This window comes from Liolophura sinensis, chromosome 1 (assembly GCF_032854445.1).
Source record: "Liolophura sinensis isolate JHLJ2023 chromosome 1, CUHK_Ljap_v2, whole genome shotgun sequence".
NCBI lineage: Eukaryota > Metazoa > Mollusca > Polyplacophora > Chitonida > Chitonidae > Liolophura > Liolophura sinensis.
The window spans coordinates 80,043,308-80,066,806 of NC_088295.1; the positions used below are offsets into that span (position 1 = coordinate 80,043,308).

Below are 23,499 nucleotides of genomic sequence, written 5' to 3' on the forward strand. Positions count from 1 at the left end.
GTGAATATATAAATATAAAAAAATGACTTAAACCCTGAAACGCTACAGCGGCCTTAAAATCTTCACCATATGGAGAGAAATACCTGAATTTTTGAATGTGTAAAAAAAATTGCTTATTTGAACCCCCTAGTCTATTCATTACAAGACACCTCACTTAAAAGATCGTAATTATATTTCCTACTGATCATATATGCATGTAGATATATAGGCAGGGGAAAATGTCCGGAGGGGAAAATGGGAAAATGTCCAGAGGGGAAAATGTCCCGGGAGGGGATATGTCCGGGAGGGAAAATATCCGTACCCCGCAGGTGTATAGGCCTATGCAGTCTATATGTTAACAAAAACAACAGCCTTATAGGCCTAATCACTCATCCGGTGCTCCAGAGAAGGTGTTAATAAACACATTTCACAAGGTTTCTCGCAGAACTCAAAATGGAACATATATAGTTTTGCAAATTTACATAAGTAGGTTGATATATTCACGTTTTATTCGGAGGTAAGACAATAGTTGATTCAAATTGGCTAAAACAAAACGAAGGATCTTCCAGACAATTAAATAGCTTTCCTATTTCTGTATTTTGAGACTATGGTATGGAAAAATACTTTTTTTTCTCTTGTTTTTCAACACAATACTTTGAAATATTCTTTTTCAAAAATCTGAGACCATGTTTAGTTTAATAGCTCTGAAATATACAAAGCTTTGATTTTGAAAATGTTGAAAATCAGTTGACGAAACAATACCAGTTCTTTTCTTTTATTATTTTTACAATTTCTTTTTATTTTCAGTGAAACAAAAGTTTCTTTTTTTTTTAATTTTGAAAGTGTTTTGTGGCGAGCAGTCTTTTAAATGTATCTAAAAGTCCGTTTCCGACTCACATCCATTAAATCCACTTTCAAAGATGGCGGAGGATTTGGTTTTGTTTCATCAAACTGATCTTCCATTTCAGGCCTTCCCGCAGATGGAAAACATTCGAAGGCAGGGAAAGCTATGCGATGTGACATTAAAGGTAAAATGTGAGAACAAATAGGTAAAACAGGTGGAGGTTTATACCAATCTGAACGTTAGGTTGATGGACCAGGGTGTAGCATCATAAAGTGGCCAATTTTCGACACGACATAAACCAAACCAGATGCGCAGATAACTTCAAATATCATTCGATCTGAGAAGGCGTGAGTGATAACAAAAGTAACATGCTGTACCCCACCACCCCCGTTCCATCGACCACCCCGCCTTTCTTTCCGCACACGCACACATAGTCCTTCGTTAAAAAAAAAAATCTTTAAGGTTTTCCCAATTCACTTTATTTTCACTTTCGAGTTTTGCCCGGTTAGCAAGTCTCAGTCATTAGGGTTAAAAAAAATAAAAGAAAGAAAGGAAAGCATGTGGAAATACAGATCATTGAGCTACCTGAAAGAAAGGTATTGTCGTGTGTGATTTTTTTCTTTTACAGTTTATGCAGTGATAACTCACTTATTGATACATGTCAGCAGAAGGATGGAGAGCTACACAGTGAAATCTAACGAAAGTGGTCATGTCGAACAGCTACCTGAATGCAAAACAAGGCAATGCGGCATATTCCCCTTGGAGAGGGGAGTACCTCACATGGCTCATGCTAGCTGCGCTTGGCCGTTTAGAGCTTATTTTAACTCCTTGAGGAAGATTTCACTGACCTTAACAACTGGAACTCACCTTTATATTTTGTATACACTGATTTCCTTATGTAGATGTAGCCAAAATTTGAAGTCAGGCCATCTCATTTCCAAATTGCTCCTATTTTTCCCCCACATCACCTGTGTTAATTTTGTCAAAATAAGGCGTCTCAAAGACACTGAGACACGCACCTGGCTAAACCTATGTTCCCTAAGTTTGCCAAAGTGTAGACATGCCAAACTCTGGATCATTAAACTGTCTATTATAGTAATCCAGCGTTTAAACTTTTGAATCACGCAAGTCTGATCAATATCTGCCATGGTTTGAAATTGAACTGTCTGCAAGATACATACAGCCTTCAAATCTATATTTTGGCTTTTGGCACTCATGGTCAACAGTCTGTCGGGCCAGCTTGTACAATATAGCTGGATCGTAGCTGAATATCCTACATCCGTCGTGGCAGAGCCGTCCAGGTATGGCCCTGATCCCATTGTATACCCATCATACATATACAGTGGAACAGGATCAGATCATGTTAGGCCCAACATGCGCCGACCCTGTAGCCATGATGGGCGTAGGATATTAAGCAGGAATGTGACTGTACTGTACTTTGCTGATGGTTAGAATTCAAATCATGGCAGACGTTGGTTTGACTTTTTTGATCGAAAAGTGACCAGCTGGATTACTGTTAAAAGATGAGTGACACAATTTACTGATGCAGGTTTTGACATGTTTGAGTTGTAAAGATCAGTGAGTTTTCCTTCGCGAACTATAGATATGTACTAATTACTAGGCTATACCTGACATGGAGCATAAATATTAGCAGCATATGTCAGCATTGGTGGATAAGTGTACTTTGAAGGGCAGCAAGGATCCTTGGTTGAAAGAGCTAAGCTACTCAACCAGTTACATTGGCTTTTACAATGTTGGTCTCTGTTCATCGGCATGCCATCAGTAGGACAGCTACGGTACTTTATCTGCTTTACTCCACATGTAATTGTAGATTAAAATATACTCCCTTTTCACACTTCTTGTATTATGAAGATGTCATGTATTCATAGTATTTTATGTACTGGTATGTCAATATTGTTTTGCTACAGGTTGGAGAGCAGAAGTTCACAGCTCATCGTATTGTTCTGGCAGCAAGCATACCTTATTTCAATGCAATGTTCACACATGACATGGTAGAGTCCAAGCAAGATGAGATCACCATGCAAGGGATTGATCCAGGGTACGTAGAAATGGTCAAAAACGGTAGGCCTATAAACAAGAACGGAATCAGATTCTCTCCTAGCTTCTTATCCCACAATCCCTGGGAACAGGAATTCCTTAAGACAAACAAAATAGAAGAAACTTGTGGACTGACATGGTTTTGCACAGAAGCTCATCTGTGCAGGTAGAAAAAGATCCTTACCATGTTGCTCATACACATCTGCATTCGTGTATTCTTTATTTTTTAAAATGTTGTGCACCATTTGATCTATCATTATTCATTTAAAAGAACATATTTTTTCCCCAGTTAGCCCTGGACAAACCACTGGGCATTTATTGTCCATTGGCTGTGAATTTACAACTGATCCTTACATTACCCATTTGGCCTGTTGCTACCACTGCCTTTGAAGAACACAAGTTATCTCCCTTGGTACCTTGTAAGTCAGATCCGAGTCCGTCATGCCTGCAATCATTTTTCCTTTGGTTCTGACATCGATGTGAGATTAATCATATGTACTTTTGAGCGGGATAATCAGTTTGATGTAGATCCTTTTGGCCCTTGAATTCTTCTGGCCATTTATAACTGATACAATGATGCTCTTGTTTTTACATTCAGGATTTATGCTTGTATTTTTTTTTTTTCTTTCTTTTTCTTTTTTTTCTTTCTTTTCTCTAAAATGAAACATACTAAGTTGAGCTTTAATGTCTGACAGCTTTTTATTGATGTTATCCATTTTCAAAACAAGTCATTAATTATAAACTAGAACTGCTACAATTTCAGAACTTCTAAGCAGTCTTCATGTATGGTTATGAGTGGATCTATCTACTGGTTCTGGAGAAGAAAATGTTATAAGGCTTTGCTCCAAATCCAGTTTGGCCACTAATCTAAGTGGCGTAGAAGACCAAGCTTTAAATCTGTGAAAGATAATATCTGCAAGAATTCTGCTGCCAAATTTCAAACAGCTGCAATGTGAATTTCTCTTTAAAAAAAGGACAAAAAGCACAGGTCAGAAAGAATTTTTTAATCCTCCAAGGAAAAACATTAGGCTTCCAGCTATCAGCTACATAATTTGTGATTCTTTGTTGTGCTTGATAACATGTAAAGCACCTACATGAAGTTTACAGTGTGATTGATTTTCAGAGCTATGGGAGCCTTAGTAAACTATGCATATAATGGTAAAGTGGAGATAGAAGTGAATAATGTCCAGTCACTGCTGGTAGGGGCTAGTTTCCTGCATCTCCAAACTGTCAAAGAAGCCTGCTGTGATTTCTTGAAACAAAGGTAAATAACATCTGATGATGTCAAGAGAGGGTAGAGATTGTTTCAATATGACTTGTATATTCAAAAGGTTATTGGCGACCGTATGAAGAACCTGTTTGCAACAAGAAGCAACAACGGTGGTATTTCATATGTGAACAGTGGAAATGCCCTTAGCTTACGAAATGTTACAGTAGTATGAATTGTTGATAGTCATCTCCTGTGGGTCACATGTGGAGAACAGTTGTGAACAGTTGTAATTTGCACACTTATATGGATTTTGGAGATGAAGGTTAGTTTCCCTGTCAAGGAGGAGGGAGAATCAAAGGCTGCAGAAAGCCATTCTTGTCAGAGTATCTCTATACTGTCCGTACTACATTTATTTCATAAAATACTTGTAATAGCATTGAGGTACAGTTACATTCAGTTCAGCTGCCCACATTTAAGTTCTTTGGTATAATAAATGTGTACATAAGTGCATGGTGAAAACCCTGATATACAATGTAAATACACTTATGCCAATGTGGACATTTATCTAAAGAAAATAAGCACAGCTAAATATGTAAATAAATATATGATCGTTATGGATATGGTATTTGTGTTGTACATGTAACTATTTGTGTGACAGACTACACCCACAGAATTGTCTGGGGCTGAGGAAGTTTGCTGACCAGTACATGTGCACCAGCCTGGTGGAGTCAGCCAACAAGTACATCCAGAAACACTTCCAGGCCGTGAGTAAGGGCGACGAGTTCTTATCTCTGAGTAAAGCTGAAGTGTTGGACATCATTAGCAGGGATGAACTCCATGTGACCAGCGAAGAACAGGTACATATAACTGAACCGGAAGTTCATTGATTGTTATGCTAAGTATCTGGTTGTGGAAATGCCAGGTAAAACTACTCACCTTCATTTTGCTCGTCTTGATACGGAACTTCATAAGGTGAAAAGTTGAAAAAGTGCCACCTGTCATAATGTTGACTCTGTTTTTACCCTTCACCCAAGATTCTCCATGGGGTATTGTCGAAGCGGGTGCCGTTCCTCCGTCCGCTGTCCGTCAGTCCGCCCTTCTGTTCATATACTTATAAACACTTTAGAACGGTTTAGCCCAAGTTTACCAAACTTACATCACACTTACACCTTGGGATGAGGAAGAACCTTATTTATTTTGAGTGACGTGGATCTTTTTCTTCAAGGTCATTGGGATCAATTAAGTTAAATGTAATAAAACTCTTGCAAACACAATATCTCTAGAGCGTGAGGAAGAATCCTATTGATTTTCAGCAACCCTGACCTTTTTCTTCAAGGTCATCCAGGTCATTTAAGTTCATTTTTATATGAGAGGCCGCAATGGTAGTCTGAAATAAACAAAAAAGTTGTTATCCTAAAAAGATATTTCCTCTCCAGCCGTACATGGGAAGGTCAGTCAGCAACCTGCGGATGCTGCCCGGTTTCATCCCACCATAATGCTGGCCGCCGTCGTATAAGTGAAATATTCTTGAGTACTGTGTAAAACAACAATCAAATAAATAAATAAATAAAAAGATATTCTCCTGTTTCATGTTTCACAACTTTCATCTGAATGCCTCTTGAAGAAGATCTACATATTACAAACCAGCGATAAATTGAACCCATTCATTACAGTGTATAAGGGGCCTCCGTGGCTCAGTTGGTTAGCACGCTAGAGCAGAGTTATGCCCCAGAAGCCTCTCACCAATGCGGTCGCTGTAAGTTCAAGTCCATCTCATGCTGGCTTCCTCTCCAGTTGTACGTGGGAAGGTTTGCCAGCAACCTGCAGATGGTCGTGGGTTTCCTTGGGCTCTGCCCGGTTTCCACCCACCATAATGCTGGCCACCGTCGTATAAGTGAAATGTTCTTGAGTACGGCGTAAAACACCAATCAAATAAATAAATAAATAAATTACAGTGTACATGTGCTCAAGGCTGAGGGATTTTAAGTGTATTGCATGGTATGTTTTTTTACTAAATGGCACTGTGATGATTCAGTGGTGCTAATCATGATTGTCACTTTGCTTTCTGTTTGACATTTTTTTATCTACACACTATTACTGATTGTTATTGTTTAAAAAATTGGGAGTCCAGTTTACAACTTGTAAATGCCTTATTTATTTTTTCCTTACACATATACAAGAAAAAAAACATAGACATTTTTCATCATTAGAAGTTGGCATATAAATCATAGAAAGGCACGCACAGACATTTCAGTAGGTGTATATCTTAATTTTTGTATTTTGAGATTAATAATATGAACAAAGTAAAGTGATAATAAAATAACACTGAATACTGCAAGCTGGACTTTGCCCACTTTATGAAACACTGGTGACGTTGTTCAGAATGGTTACTTCCTGTAATAAGTACATGAGCAACAATAAGGCAGTGAAGACAGTCCAAAAATGCTTTGCACTGTCGGTTCAACCCCATTGGCCATGCCATGTTATTTTATGTTGACGTCTGTGATTAAAATAATCTGACGTACAATGTAATGTTGTTGAATATTAGGTATTTGAGGCAATCCTGGCCTGGGTTAAGAGGAACCAGGATCAAGAGAAGGACTCCTTCCCAGAACTCATGGTCAAGGTCCGCTTACCTCTGCTCACCCCACAGTACCTTTCTGACAGGGTGGCTACTGAAGAGCTTGTTAAAAGCTCCCTCAAATGCAGGTACCATACAGCCAATTTTTCTCTCTCGTGTTCCTTTCTTTGTGTGTTTTTCTTTTTTTTTTTCTTTTTTTTTTTGGCTCACATTTTCTCACTGTATGAATCCAGAGTTTTCAGAATTCTTCTTAAATGATAAATTGGTGCAGAATTTATGAGCACCACAATATTGCAGGCCAGTATACCGTTTATAGCAAGGGTGGCATTGTGTATTGCTAATAAAGATATCCAGTAAATGGAATCTCCAATGACAAAAGCACTCTTTTTTTTGCAAATTTGTGACAAGCAATAATCACGTGTCCAGCTATAGCAGCTGTATCAGTTCTGATCATCACTATTGGCTTGCCGACAATACAAGATTTTCAAGTCATGACAGCAATATAAAAAGGTCATCGGAATTATGTTCTGCAGTTTTGTTGGGTGCAGCAAAGTGCAAAGACATCAGAATTCTGTCAGCAGTATTCCCTTGAATACAAAAACCACCATGTTGTGTGATAAATGACAGTAACATCAAGGTAACAAGGGACTTAACTCTGTTATTGCTGTAACTCGTGTGTCATAGGGATCTGTTGGATGAGGCAAAGGATTACCATCTGATGCCAGAAAGAAGACCTTTGCTTCAGACCTTTAAGGCCCGACCTCGCTGTTGTACTGATGTGCCTGGATTTATCTATGCTATAGGGGGCCTCACTTCATCAGGTAGGTTCAACACCAAGATGAAAGCCTATTACTTATGATGTTGTTCTGAAGTGTAGAAAATTACCAAGTCATTAAAGGTTACCAGTGTACCACTGACGTTTAACATTTTAAAAGAATCATGCCCATATTTTCAGTAAGAGTTACTAGAGCATTAATGACATGTATGTTACATACAGGTACATGTACTTGAAGCAAGATTTAGTGTCAGTGCAATGGCTGCAGAATAGATTTTACAGAAATAATGGATTCACTGAGACTTGAGTCAGGCCACTTTACAAATGAAGATGAAATTAATTGATTTTATGTAATTCATATTTTTTATATATTAAGTCCTGTAACTGGGAGCTTATTGGGTATAAGCATGTGATAACACTGTCTTGTGTTACCTTACATGAAGTTCACTGAAGTTTACCACTTTGAAATATGACACATTGTTAAAATGTTCAGCAGTATAACTTACGGTGGTTTACCCAGGATGTCTGGTTTAACCCACGAATATAATTCTTGAGTACAAGTACAACGGAGTAAAAAACTAAATGCTTGAACTAGGCAACAAGCTGTACATTATTGTTGTCTGTTAAAGGGACTCCCTGAGCACAGTGGAGTATTATGATCCAATCGTAGGGCGTTGGTCTGTCGCTGAGGCAATGACAACGCTTGCGCAGCAGGGTGGGCGCTACTGTCTTAGCAGGTAAGTGTGATTTGATATCATTATAACATTTGTGGTCGTACAAAGTATGCCTTGTAGATGTGTTTTTGAAACGTGTTTAACGCAGGAATAAGAATGTGTCAGAAAAATGGTTTTATAACATCTTTTACTGTCTACTTGTATTAAGAAATGGCTGTTTTAAGGTTTGTGCTATTTTAGGAATAGGCTTAAACTGAATGTGACATATTTAAAATACAGTGAAAAAACTTTAGAACTTTTCCGGCTTGCACTGGACGTGTACACACATGTTCATTGCTTTTGTAATGTAGCCTGCCCTCTTCTGTATCACTGTGTGATAACATAGGTCCTGATAAAGTATTTAATGAGATAGATATGATATTAAAGGATACTTGAAAAAGTACTGTAAAGCAAAGAGTATGGTTTCAAGGAAGGTGAAAAGAATACATATGAGCCAAAAGACAGGGAAAAAATGTGATTTTTGAGGCATATTTTGTTGTTCTTAATGTACTAGTTACTTTTATACCCCAGAAGAAATCCGGGAAGATTTTTTGTACTTTTATTTGTTAGACCACCTTGTATACTCCATATAAAGAAATTAAAAAAAGTGTTTCATGTGTCCTTCAAGGTAACAAACATTGGATGTACAATATTGTTAACATGTTGCATTATGTCAATCGATTCCTTAAGTCCAAGAGCAACAACTATAACTGACAGCCTATATATTTGCACTTTGGGCAGGTTGTCTGTACGCTATTGGTGGGTATGATGGTCAGGAGAGACTGAGCACAGTGGAGGTGTTTGAACCAGATTTGAAAAAGTGGAAGAAAGTTAGCCCCATGAACTGTAAACGAAGGTAATACTGCTCTACAAATGGATGTGTCACTATGTACATGTTCATGTTGGGCCTGCTCCACACATTCACAGCTCCATTTAAATACACGGTTTACATGCTTGCAGAATTCCAGTGAACAAATTAAGCTTGAATAGTCATTAAAAATGGCAGACAAAAAAAACATTGAAGTGAAACCAATGAATTTGTGTCAAGATTACAGTTTTGTCAAGGGTTGGTAAATCCTGGGCTACACAGGAGATATGTTCTTTGTTTTTTAAATTAATTTATGTAAATATACTTTCTAGAATATGAGCTACATGTAATAGTAGAAAGGTCTACATCTGAGTGATACTGTGGTAAAATATCTGGTGATCACATGATAAGCTAATCTGCATGTCCAGGGAAAAGTCAGATAAAATATAAGATCTTCAGACTAGAAGAGGTTTGAGTATGTTTGTGAACCTAAGTGTGATGATGTTTAATTTTTGCTGCAGTGCCTTGGGAGTGGCCATCTTGGATGGGAAGATCTATGTGTGTGGCGGGTATGACGGAGTGTCCTCCCTCTGCTCTGTGGAGCTCTATAACCCCAAACTGGACACGTGAGTATCAGAAGTATCTGTTAGCAGTTTATCGCCTGGCACAATGCCATGCCTGTCAACACGTCTGTCTGGCCCCTGGAAAAGCGCTTTATTCCATTTGCTGTCCTTTTCTTCACAACAGTACTATAAATACTTTCATTAGTTTATCATATCATATTCACTGAACTATGTTTCCAAATATGGAAGAGTAACAATATGATTGAAAACTGTTGTTAGCCTCACAATTCTCGCCCGAAAGGAAGTTTCCAGGACTCTAACGTTTAGCAAACCGGGCATATGTAATGCACAGCCGTGGATCAACAAGATCACAAGTTTTCACAACAATGAAATTTGAACGTTAGATCATAGCCAGCTGCTTGCCCAGTTCAGGTCGGCTGGAGAGGAAGCGTCAGTCCACCCACGAAAGACTAGCCGCACAGAACAGTTCTATTTGATCTTTGTTACGAACCTGACAAATGCAACTGTCAAAGCAACGGCAACGTGCGGCCTCATACTTATGAGTCAATCTTATAGGGTAACAAAATCATATACTGAGTTCTCCTCAAGCAGACCAGTCAAAACTGTTCAAGAAAATGAATTTTATTTTTATGTGATTTAAAAAAATTTTTTTTATTCTAATGCTTTGAATTTTACAAATAACTTAATTGATTGACTTCAAATGCCTTTGATACTCAGTACTATTAGTCATAATTCCTGAACAAATAACATCCATGTCCATGGGACTATTTGTGTTTGACGTAGTGGACATCACAAAAAATAAAATAGTTCAAAAAGATATGTGGAACATAAAACAAAATTTCTTATTGTTAAGGCCTTGAGTTAAGAGACTGTCTGCTAGGGAGTACTTTAACAAAGTTTTTTCCATTTAAGAAATAAATGTAATGGCATGCTACATGCTTAAATGTATGTGAAAATATCCATTTTTTGTTGTCAGTTGAGGAGCTTTAGGGTATGAATATTGATATATATTTAAACTATGACTTAAACCAGATCTAAACTGGTTTTGAGTGGCAACATAGCAATCTCCAATGGTGGCAAATCATCCCCCATGCCTTTCATAAATCCTGGCAAGGGGTCTGCTGTGATACCTGAGGCGAGGAGGTTTTACCCTGTGGTTAGGCATCCCTCTGCTGCTGTGCAAAAGCAGATGATGTTTGGCCACACAGTTTCATTTTGTACTTGTCAGTGACGCACAGACCCACTGGTTTGTTAATATTTGTTGATAATTCATTTCAGGCTACTGACTACCCAAGTATCTGTATGCCCAGCATTAATGGTTATTGTGTTGTTGTTGTGTATGTATGATAGTCGCACGCATAGGATAATGGTACGGTAATAGTGACATACAAAATGTCGTATTACAAAGGTACGATCAAAAAATGCTGTACGGCACTTTTTAAACTGAACCCAGAACTTTATGACAGTCCTGCCGAATATGTTGCATATTACACACCGCCAGGAGCAACGCTACATTACCCTGGCATCATTCGATGACACACCATTTTTTTTCTTTGTATGTATTTTTGCACTATTAATGGAAAAGCTAAGTTTGAGTTTTACTACCTTAAAATTGTGTCAAATTTTCATTTTTGTCAACTAATATTTGCTCCCTAGTTGAATTGATTGATGTTTGGTGTATAATACATCGGCTATTGAATAAACATGTGCTCATGCGGACTTTTAGCCCATATTTATTCACATACCTGTAAGTATCTGATAATTACTGGGTTAAAGCGACTGTCTAGAAGGCATTACATAGAGGATCTAACCTTGTTACAGATGGACTATGCTTAGTAATATGCACAAACACAGAAGTGCCTCAGGAGTAACAGTTCTTGATGGGGAAATCTATGCCTGTGGGGGACATGACGGCCTGTCTATCTATGACTCAGTGAGTATCGTGTTTTCAGTGTTATATACTTTTTAAATTTTTTGGACTAAATGTATATGACAGGCTGTAGTGCAACAGTGCATGTAATGTATAGAAAGGAATCTCTGACAGTATGAAAATTTTCTGGCTTCCTCTCCAGTCGTAATTTGGGAAGGTCTACCTGCAACCTGCACATGGTCATTTGTGTCACCCGGGCTCAAGCCAAAAAATGTCTGCTTCCACCGTATAAGTGAAATATTCTTGAGCAGGGCATAAAACACCAATCAAATAAATAAATAGACGTGAGGATGGTGTGTGCTTCTTTCTGAGAGCTGACATGTAGATACAATGCCAAGTAAAATTTTACATGAGGATGCAACTTTTTAATTACTGTTTCTTAGAAACTTTTAGGGCCACTTAGAGGGTTACCTTGGTGAAATGTGAGAATTTTTGTTTTGACATTGTCCTTTGTTGTTGGCATGGATTGTATCCATAATTGAATTTTCATCTGCCAATCATGTTACACCTTTGACTTGTTGGAGGGTCATCTCTCTGTCTTTATTTATTTATTGAAATGATTGGTGTTATACGCCGTACTGAAGAATACTTCACGCCCACGATGGCAGGCAGCATTATGGTGGGATGAAAACGAGGAGAGCACGGAGGGAAGCAACAACCATCCACCAGTTGCTGGCAGACCCTCCAACGTAAGTATGGAGAGGAAGCCAGCTCTTGTCTTCAGTAGTGCATCCCAGTGGCAGCACTCCTTTTGATCATCTTTTGATCACTGCTTTTAATCAGCCTGTTACATGTAGACCCGACACTGTCACAATATGATTGTATGACTGACAAATAAATCTGATTATATGAATATGGTTATAGTAATGTCCTGTATTTGTAGGTGGAATGTTTCAATACAACTACAACTTGTTGGAGAAGTGTGCGTAGTATGCAGACTAAGAGGTGTCGCTTGGGCGTGGCCACACTGAATGGTCAGCTCTACGCTGTCGGGGGATACGACGGGAATGTTTTCCTCAAGACAGTTGAGTGTTTTGATCCCAGCACAAACAAATGGACATATGTGAGACCGCTTAATAAGAAGCGGAGCCGTGTGGCCGTGGCAGCTACCTACGGAAAGCTGTTCGCAATCGGGGGATATGATGGGGTGACAAACCTCAAATCTGTGGAGATGTATGATCCAGAGTCTGATACATGGACCATGGTAGCCCCAATGTGTGCTCATGAGGGAGGAGTGGGCGTGGCAGTGCTGCCCATTGAGGAGGACCCTTGAGTTGCTGGCAGGGCTTATGACGTTTACACAGTGTGGTTTTCTTGTATATGGCTTTCAGGTCAACCTTCATGCTGTCGTTTCTTCAAGATATGTCTCATTCAGTGCATGAGCTGAAAAATAAATGAATTTTGCTAATTCATTCAGAATTGGGCAAATTTCCAGAGAGTTAAAAAAAAATATTTGAAAGAACTACATCTTCTTGATAAGTCTTACATGTACATTGAATCTAGCACAAGGTCTGGTTTTATTGTGAAATCTATTACAGAGTAATATATGTGCTTAGTACTCCTCAGTGGTTAAAAGAAATCAGATTTTTGTAAGAAGAATTGCCAATTTGTAGTGTCTTTAATATGTGTCTCTTTGTGTATGTGTTACCACATTATGCCTGGGTTGAATAGTGTTGTGATGCAAAAGCAACAAAGCTATTTTATTTTTTACATACAGCATCCAAATATAGAGCAAATGTAAAGTGCTCAAATCGCTTCAGTTGCTAGTTGAGCATGGTATCTTCATGTGAACAATCCTGACAATTACATGTGGATCATCATGTTATCTTTCATGGTTTATCACATCAAATCTTACTGTGATTTACAACAGGTGCTCTTGCCACTTCTGTGTCTTTGGTTGTGCATTAAGCTTGTGTAAATCTACTACGCAAGTTTCATACCAGTGTCACAAACATGTACTGCATACTAGATCTTTACTAGAACAGCAGTCAAATTTAAGCCATTAGTGGCAATTGTGAAATTTTCTTTTAAACATAGGCAAGTTCTATTTTAATACCTGTTAGGGGTGCACCAGTAACTTGTTAAAAGTGAGCAGTCAATCTCATTGGTGCATTTAGATATTCAACCTGGCCATATTTTGATACTTGTTTACATTTAGCAGGCGAGGACATCCTGTGTAATTAATGTGATATTGGTAAATATTTTTTCATAGATTTCAAGCCAGGCTTCATGTATATGCGAGTGTTTTGCCAATGGGACTCCCAAACTCATGCAGGGCATCATTGATCGAGCGTTAGGCCTTGTGGCCCACAACAGAGACCACTTTTATCTGCTACATTTTAGGGATACCCTGGCCTCGGGTCTCCGTTTCCTAGCCACCTGTATTTATATCTACTGTCTTACATCAAAAATCATTATTCTAGAAGTATTTCTGTGGAAAAACAATATTGTAAATGAGAAACTGTTTGAAAGTGTGAAGAAAGTACATGTACATGCAGATTATGTCTTTATATCCAGATAATTTTTTTTTTTTATAATTTTAATTTGTCTTTATTTCTCTCTATTACAATTTGTGTTTTGTCAATGTACCTTAGAGTCAAGCAAAGCTGTGTATGTGTGAGAGATGATATATTCTTTACAAACTCTGTGGTGCATTTTATTTCTTGTGAATTTGTTCCTATGGACAAATTTTATGTCTTTTATGTTCCTCAAAGTCAGATCTAATAGCATTTCCCTACAGTTTATTCTGACCTTGTCATTAACTGGATGTGAGATATCACCTTCTCGTCTTTGGTTGGAAAAGTGAATCAGAATTCTCACTTCTATACACACGTGGGTGAATGTTCTGGATTCACCTCCCAAAATATGGAAGCAAGAATTTTATGGAACAATCAGTGTGGAGTGGGTGTTTTTGTTTTTTTTTAGATCAGTTCATTGACAACTCCATATATTTATTTATTTATTTATTTGATTGGTGTTTTACGCCGTACTCAAGAATATCTCTTATACGACGGCGGCCAGCATTATGGTGGGTGGAAACTGGGCAGAGCCCAGGGGAAACCCACAACCATCCACAGGTTGCTGCAAGACCTTCCCACATAAGGCCGGAGAGGAAGCCAGCATGAGCTGGACTTGAACCCACAGCGACCGCATTGGTGAGAGACTCCTGGGTCATTATGATGCGCTAGCACGCTAACCAACTGAGCCACGGAGGTTCCCAACTTCATATAGGGAGCAGCTTCTAGATTGGCTTTGATGAGATAGATAGGTTTGTGATTAGATAGTGATGGGACAATAATGATCTGTCTATTGTGATGCTTACATTTTAAGGATTTAGTCAGTATTTGAGCTTGATAGTGATATAAGGTCTCAATCATGTGTATTAAACAAAAATGAACTGGTTGTGAACTGTATTTGGAATAAAAATAGACATGTTTTTGGACAAATGCAGTGAATGTTTTCATACTTTGTCAGATTCTGCTATACATACATGTATGTAATATATGCAAACTGTGTGCCTGTATTGAATGCACAAGCCATCACTGTTGTAACCTTACACTGTACAGTGAACATGTGAAAAGGTGTGAAAAAAGTGTACGTAAAGCAAGCCTGTACCAGTACTGCAAATGAAAACAACCAGTAACACAAGCTACTGTGTATACCTATGTTTAAATTGGCTGAGCCTGTTTTACTTCAGTTATTTTCTACGGTTAAAAGTGATTGTTTTACACAAAATAAACATTCTTTGTTTTCCTATCCATGTGTTTTCATGTGTTTATGAAATTTCAACCTATGTATGGTTTTTATATTTTTTACGCTTTGGTTCATCCGTTCCATCAGGTTACACAGTTTTACTGAGTATACTAAATTTGTTGACTGTATCATTGATTGTTTGCTTTTATATAAAGGTATGTTAAAAAAAACTAAAGTGAAGATTTCAGAGATCAGTGAGCCAAAAGTCACTCACTTAGGTGTTCGATACCAAGTGAGGCCATTCAGTTCGGTGTTTCTCGCCATCCAAAGACCATGGACCATGGACAGTAACCACTGGTTTGGTTGTTCCATACAACCCAGAGGCTATTCAGTTTAGTGTTCCATACCACGCAGACAACATTGACTTGGATTTGAGAGTTCCATACCACCAAGAAACCATAGGCTTGAGAGTACCATACCACCCAGAGATCATAGACTAAGGTGTTCCATACAAAGAGACCATTGATTAGAGCGTTCCATCCAACCCAGAGACCATAGACTAGGGTGTTCCATACAACCCAGAGACCATAGACTAGAGTGTTCCATACAACCCTGAAGCCACACAGTTAGGTGTTCTATAACACCCAGAGACCATTGATTATGGTGTTCCATACAACCCAGAGACGATAGACTAGAGTGTTCCATACCACCCTGAAGCCATACAGTTAGGTGTTCCATACCACCCATATACCATTTATTATGGTGTTTTATCCAACCCAGAGACCATAGACTAGGGTGTTCCATACAACCCAGAGACCATAAACTTGGGTGTCCCATACCACCCACAAACCACTGGATTGGTTGTTGGATCACTGAGGGACCCCTGACAAAACTGACAAGGGTTTTCCATACCACCGAGACACCACTGACTCCGGTGTTCCATGAGACCATACAGTTGGGTGTTCCATACCACCAAGAGACCATTGATATTGGTGTTCCAGAAAACCCACAGACCATTGACTCAGATGTTCCATTTACCACCCAGAGATCATTAATATATGTGTTCTAGATCACCATGACCATTGACACCGGTGTGCCATTTACCACCCACAGACCATTGACACAGGTGTTCCATTTACCACCCTCGAGATCGTTGGCTAAGGAGCCCTATTGTGCAGGTGGTTTATTGCCAGTGGACGGGGACTCAACAATAGACCACTGAATACCATTATTTCATACTTCCTGTTTCAGAAGGGTATGTAGGTTGAGGAGTGTTTTTTGGGCCTCCTTCATTCTACATTTATAACGTTTTATACATTTTATGGGTGGCATTGTGTAGGGTAGGTTGTGAAGTTTGATGGATGTATTTTGGCGGATGTCAGTTGACATGTTCTTTGTTGACAAGCTTGCCATCCGATTTCTTGAGGGCTACCTCCAAATTTCTACCATAGACGACCTATGGACATTTTTTAGAGGTAGCATCTCACAGGTCTGTGAACAACCTGTCAAGAGTGTTTTAGGCTTGCCGGTTCCTGGGCTGCCCAGCAGAAATAAACGTTGATAGGTAAATATAAAATTAGTTACTATCTGAGGACAAAGGGTGTAAACAGGACTCAGTCGATTTGAGCTCGATCTATCGCCCGTCATACGGCTATGTATAGAGGCTGATTTTAGTCTATTACCGACACCAGTGGATGGCAATATGTTTTCACATTGTCATAGTTTCCCCCACATTTTACATAACGGGTTAGTTGTATTCTAGTTTGGCCATTTTCGAGTTTCGTGTTGTTTTGCCTATTTTGACCAATTATGTTTATATGAATGTTTTCTGGAGACATACAGGTGTGTAATTTCAATGCGGTGAGTTACAGATAATACTAGACTCAAATATCGTTGAGTGATAGATGTACATGTACGTAGTCTGAATGCTTTACTTTCCTGGAATGGCCTAGTTTTAGCATTCTCTACAATCCTCTGATCACTTGATCAGGAGGCAGTTGACAAAGGCGTTCCTGACAAAACAAATGCCGTTTGGGATATTTTTCTGAAGATTGATGATTTCGAAGGCCGTACAAGTGTGCTGTTAATAGCCGCAGAATTTGAGGGTTGCTAGTCTACTTCGTCTTCGGACGTACACCCCGGCATTAAGTTAAATGCACACCAAGTCAACAACTTCTTCTGAAATGACTAAAGGAGATGACAAAGTTAAATAACAGCTTTGACCGCTACAGTTATTTATTTGGTGCCGTACAGCAATTGTTTCTCTGCGTTTGTTTTTCTCTTTTTATTTTCATTTTTTCGGTTTATATTTCTTTTAATGTACGGCCCAGTGGTTAGCCGTCTTATAAGTGAAATATTCTGGAGTATCACTCGCGACTTAATTGGCAAATCTAAACAAAAGAGCGATTTTCAAAAACAAAGGAAAAATATGAGATCAGAGATAAATCAAGATTGTATTGCAGAGGGAAAAGGGTTATACGTGCACATTTCTTACCGGCGTTATGAGGGAAAACTTCTCGAATATGACGTTTAACATCAGTCATATGAATAAATGGATAAATAAAACAAGTTTTCATTTTGTAAATCTCATCCAGGATGAAAACAGTTCTTTAAATGGATAATACAAAGTATTTCTGCCATTTGTTGGACTATTAAGCAATATCACAGTACACAGTTCCACACCGTTAGACTAGTCTTTCCAACCTAGTACCTGTGCCATCCACCCACGTATCATATATATTTCTGTATACACAGACTCAGATCAATTCATGTTTTAGACATTCTCTAGCATCGATATGTAAGTGTTGTAAATGTCGTGTCAGTGTGTCTTCAGAAGAGGGTGCACAGGCCTACGTGCCAATCTTGTGTCCACGTACTATAGAACCGTTCTGATTTATCGCGGATTGCCGGTCACAGAAACACTTTTGTGGCACTTAACAATGATTATACGGGTCATCGAAGTAATTGAAGCCTGTTGCTTTCTCATTGCTCACAACAGTGCTTTTCTATTGTCTGTATATACATTGTGTTTCACTGCAAATGTCACAAGGCACGGATTCCTATACCACAACGATGAAAGACACAAGGAGGAGTTTAACCTAGGTTTTATTTGTTAGTCATTAAATGTTGATTTCAAATATTGACGAGAGCGTTAAGTATTTTGACATAAGACGCCAGTTTGTACAGAGCAGCATTGTTAGAATTTGGCACTGACGCACGAAGCAGCCATTTCGCCACCAGATGTCGCCCGTCATCGATTGGAGATTTTCCTCAGATGTCTTCATTGTGAAAACCAATCACATGACCACAGTCCATGTTAATATCCCCTCTTCCCGGAAACTGGAGGTTTTGAGATTTAGATTTGCACCAATGGATGTCAAAAGAGCTCACAAACTATTACCTTACGAAGTTCATTCTAGCCTTGTAGATTCAAGAAATGTCTGACGATACCAAAATAAAGACTGCAATTCAGAGAAATCATATAACATGTCGCCAGCCATTTACAAATACACAGATAAGACATTTTCTCCCATTCTGAGCTCAGATCAACTCGCTTAACCATGTTCCGTAAACCCACACAGAATCACACAGTATAAATGCTACTTGTGAAATAAATCCTTGTATCTTTCTTGAAGGAATGGATGAGTAATAAACATATTATATAATATAGAGTTTTATTTTTTAAGAGTAGCTAGGAATTCCTAAGAGAATGGATGAATGAATGATTTTGGCTTTAACACCACTTCGGTAATATTGCAGCAATACTGTAGCGAGAACATGTTTAACAGATGAGACCGCAAATGATTCCCAAACATCCCAGATCAAACAAAAATAAACGAATGTTTTCGAAAGAAATCAAAACAAACATGAGAATATAGTTCTGGCCTTAAATATCATAAGATATAGTTCTTATAAAGTAAATGTAAAATATGTTTTAAATATCTATCGAAGGCATCGCCAGCAACACTGATTTAAGCCATCACACACAACACATGTTAAGAGCAAATCAGATGTGAACCTATTCGGATCACCGGACCCACACGGTAGCGCTTTATTTTAATGACGTTTTACGTGAAGCTTGCCTAGAGGGCGGAGTTCCTATTTTTCTTACCCCGGAGACTCCACGTTGGCTCCCACGAGAAAGACAGAGTAACCTTCTGGAAATTAAAGATAATCAACAATATATGCAAGCATTCCAATAAGTTTTAATTGGTCCATCAAATCTGTCATCAGAGTGGAAATATTGGGATTTTTCCAGGAAAATCTCACGTCTGATCAGACAGTCGCCATTTGGAGGTATAAAAGATGCGGTGGCAAAGCCTCATTCATAGATAACCTTGGGTTGTGGTGAGACGTGAATCCAGGACATGTGGAAGATGGTACATATATCTTGTTCCCATACCATGCTCTGCTTCATGTTAATGGGCATTAATTCAAATATTCCTTCAAATATTACAGTTGTTGCCACACTAATTTTCTTTCACCGTGCTGACTGCCTTGCATGATTGGACGAAACTGTAAATAAATTACGAAGGAGCGGTACATTGTACGCGTGTTTACGTTCTTAATCTATCGTACGCCTAATTTCTGTTGTTACATTATCAGTTGAATAGTTTCCAAAATATTGTGGCATATGTATTCTTCTTCAAAATAATATCTGAAAAAAAGTTTTCCGTCTGCCCAGTTACCATGCATTTATGCACATCGTTAGAGCAGAGCATGTCAGCGCGTTGTTGACAATGTTAACATTGTATACAACATGCACATAATGCGGGTATAAAATAAATTGTGTACATTTTCGCCGGTAATGCAGTTTCTTTAGATATTTGTTTCTTGTAAACCGATAAATGTCCGACAAAATGCAACAACATCAAAAAGGCCCGTTTTTATGAAACTTCCTGAATTCTGTAAATTGCGTCATTCGGTGTGTTTTTTTTTTATTGTTTTGTTTTTTGTTTTGTTTTTTATTCTTTTATTTTTATTTTTTTTCTTATTTTAGTTTAAAAACATGTGCAATACAATACAGGACTTGAGTTGTTCTGCTTAGCAAAAAGCTGACAAAGTTTAGTGAAAACTGGACACAGGAGGTTATGGTTGTTTCATTGTTTATGGGTAGGCCTACATGTAGCCCTTGTAAACACACAGAGATAGCTGGTTGATGCTTAAGGCACATCACGATGTAAATAATCTAAAATCTAACACGGTTTTATCTAATGCTAGCAGGAAAGTGAAACCTGGCAAAGTCATCCAATTCAGGGGGAAGCCTTTCTCATCATGGCGCCTCTGTAAACAGCTCACTTGATCTCACACCGATACGCTTCCATACTCACGTAGATCGATAGATTTAGCATGAAGTCATCTGTGACATAAAGTATTGCGCTGTGGCCAGATTCGTATCTGATCTGTTAAGCGAAGAAAACTCCCATGTCCCACCTGTCTGTGAACATCATGTGTGACAATAGTGGACAGTTGTAAACGAGGTTTGGAATGTATCGCCATCGAGCTGTTGTTTATCCCCCACTCTGCCGTCAGCAGTCCGTGGTCATGCGACTAATCAACCCTCCACCCAGTCAACCATCCGGCCATTCTAACAATGGGCGAGAAATCAGCTGTCGCCCCGATCGTTCAACACAACAACTTACACTGATATTGATTGTATTATTCAACATATAAGATTAAACCAGTTTGAATTTGTCTCATTGGGAAGGGTCTTGGCCTTTTATTGGGACCCGGGAAGTTTTACAGACTGGCCGTGTAAACTTGTATCACCTACTGGACGACAAGTACAGGTGGGTCCCGGTTTTTGTTTCACGCGCGACCGTCCCCCACTCCCTGTATTTAATCCGACGCTGCCGAGGGTAGTTTCGTTTCCTCACATGTAAAGAAGTTAGTATGCATCAGGCTAAAGCCCCATTGGTTCACTATCTTAAATTTTTGTTTTTGCTTTTTTTTTTTGCTTTTTTTTTTTTCGTTTTTTTTTTTTTTTTTTTTTGCTTTTCTATTTTTTTTTCATTACTTTCTTTTATTTCTTCGGATGTCCTTACCTCAGTTTGAATGAAGAGGTAAACTGACAAGAAACCGTATTTTTACTTTTGACCAATTCCCAAGCATCACACTGTCCTAACTGATCTGGGTTTACTCTCTATGTTGAAAGTCTATTATAACGAAGATATTCTCCATTACTTTCTGATATTTCTCTTTTGTCGCCGAATACCCTGCATGGGAATTTATACACGTATGCACCTGTATGTACACCTAGGTGAAAGTGGAATGAAATGGCATGGGTCTTTGTAAAGAAGCAGGCACTGCCTTTTATTGATGTAGGGAAAGTTAAATCGCTGGTATCTTACATCTTTTAGCTGAGACCGCTACAAATTGCGTTGTCAAACGACATACGGTTAGAATTTCGTATTCTGTCTCTCCAAAGTGATGCGTATATACTATCGCAATGGTGGTCTACAGATCATTTATTTTGTTGCTGATGGTCTACTTGACAACTCGGTCGTCAGTTTCATGAAAGTCAAGAGATGGATTAACCGCAGTGCGGTGGTCAGCAAGTTTTGTTTCTGATAATGACTTTAGCATCCGTGTGATGGTGGTCTATTTGCCGTAATTAGCATCAATATATAGATGTCCTTATCTGTAAAGCACGTTGCAATACATAATTCAATGTGTATTAACACTTGAGCTATGTCTATGTACTATACCGAGGCTAAGGGGAATCGTTTAGGCAGTCAGCTCGGAAAAATTCATGTTAGATACATTTCAATTGACAAACAAAACCAAATTAAACCTGAAAAATATGCTTACTATTTTCATTCAATAGTAAACCCTGAACCCCCCGCCATATTTGCCTCTGTTACTGAGGCATAGTGACATAATTTTGCCCGTCTGCCAAGAACCTGTTTATTGTAAATACAATTAACTTTTAAAAATCATTTTTGAGAAAAGACATCAGTATCAATTTTTGTTGAAAACAACTTTATGGATTTTCCAGAGAATCGTTTGAGTTAATCTCGAACAAATTTTATGTTGATTTCTGCATATATATATCAGGTTTGATTATTTTCTTGTATATAATGTTTCACTTATCAAACTATTAATGTAGTGCAAATTTCCCTGCTCTGCTTGAAAGTCTCACAAAATTTTTTAAGTGTTTTAGCACCTGTTATATATACCTGTACATTTGTTTGCTTTAACTTAATTAGACTATTCGTTGTTATACAATTCCACATACAAATCTCAGGGAAGAAATAGGGTGGAACATTAACCCTTTATCTAACATGACCTCCTCAGGTACAGTATGATATATTCGCCTACAAGAGAACGTCTTTGCCAAAAGGGCAATACGGTTAGTTTGTTGTAATTATTTAAAGGCAAAATTTTTTGTTTCTTATCGGCGATTCTCAACTACTTCTCTTGTCATCAGAAATAAACCTTCGGCCTCACCGCGTCCCGTCTGTCTTTATATCTACCTCTCTCATGGCTATTCGATAAAAACATGCTTGCTAGTGTTGACGTTAGATACGCCAAAGTAATTAAACTTATATACAAGTAAAGTGGTCAATTTATAGCATATGAGGAAATCATACTTAACTGAGCGCAATACATGGTTTAATGTGATTGCATTGTATCTCAGTGAAATTTACATGACGTTACAGTAGCAATAGATTTCTGAACTTCTGTTATCAGCATGCTTGAAAAATTTCTTCATAAGCCGAGCAATGATTGGTAATGGTGAGTTTAATCATGTGATTCATGAAATTATACACATCAACAGCTAAACAAAACGAAATCAAATCTGGTTAATATGCGTTCTACTTTCATAGAATAGAAAATCGTATACCAGGTTACTCATATTCAGAGTCGATCTACGTACTTTTCAACAGATAACCATAAATCTGCTTAATCTGACACTGATGTACAAATATCGATTGGTTTCAAACTTAAGGAGTGTTTTGTTCATCTTAGGGGACTTAATCCTACAACTGAAGTCAACATGTGGGGTGAGAATTTTAGGTATGCACAAACATAAAATATGACATAGCCGGAGGTTTCCAGATATACCCAGAGATTATCAAAAGCTGCAGGACAAATATTGTTCCCGATGACCTTTGCTGTAGTCACTGTAGCCACGCAGGCACAATCGAGGATGCTGTATGGTTTTTTGCTGACTATTTTTTTTTTAATTTGTTCAATACCAAATCGATCTAAATTCATGTAGCCGGTACATTCCATTGTAGGCCTATATTTTCCATGAAAGCCTCACAGGACTATATACTTGAGAGTGACTGTGAACAGTACACAATTTACAACTGTAAAAT

The 23,499-nt window shown here is 38.3% G+C and overlaps 1 protein-coding gene across 1 annotated transcript; it reads left to right on the forward strand.

The window, feature by feature from the left end:
* Nucleotides 1-899: 899 nt before the first annotated feature.
* Nucleotides 900-13,414, forward strand: LOC135474799 (kelch-like protein 18). Its single transcript, XM_064754400.1, is given in 12 exon segments — nt 900-1,007; nt 2,752-2,882; nt 4,005-4,145; nt 4,750-4,948; nt 6,640-6,800; nt 7,357-7,497; nt 8,077-8,149; nt 8,151-8,184; nt 8,902-9,016; nt 9,490-9,594; nt 11,374-11,485; nt 12,366-13,414. Coding segments are annotated over 12 exon segments (1,710 nt in total). The 3' UTR covers nt 12,756-13,414.
* Nucleotides 13,415-23,499: the final 10,085 nt, after the last annotated feature.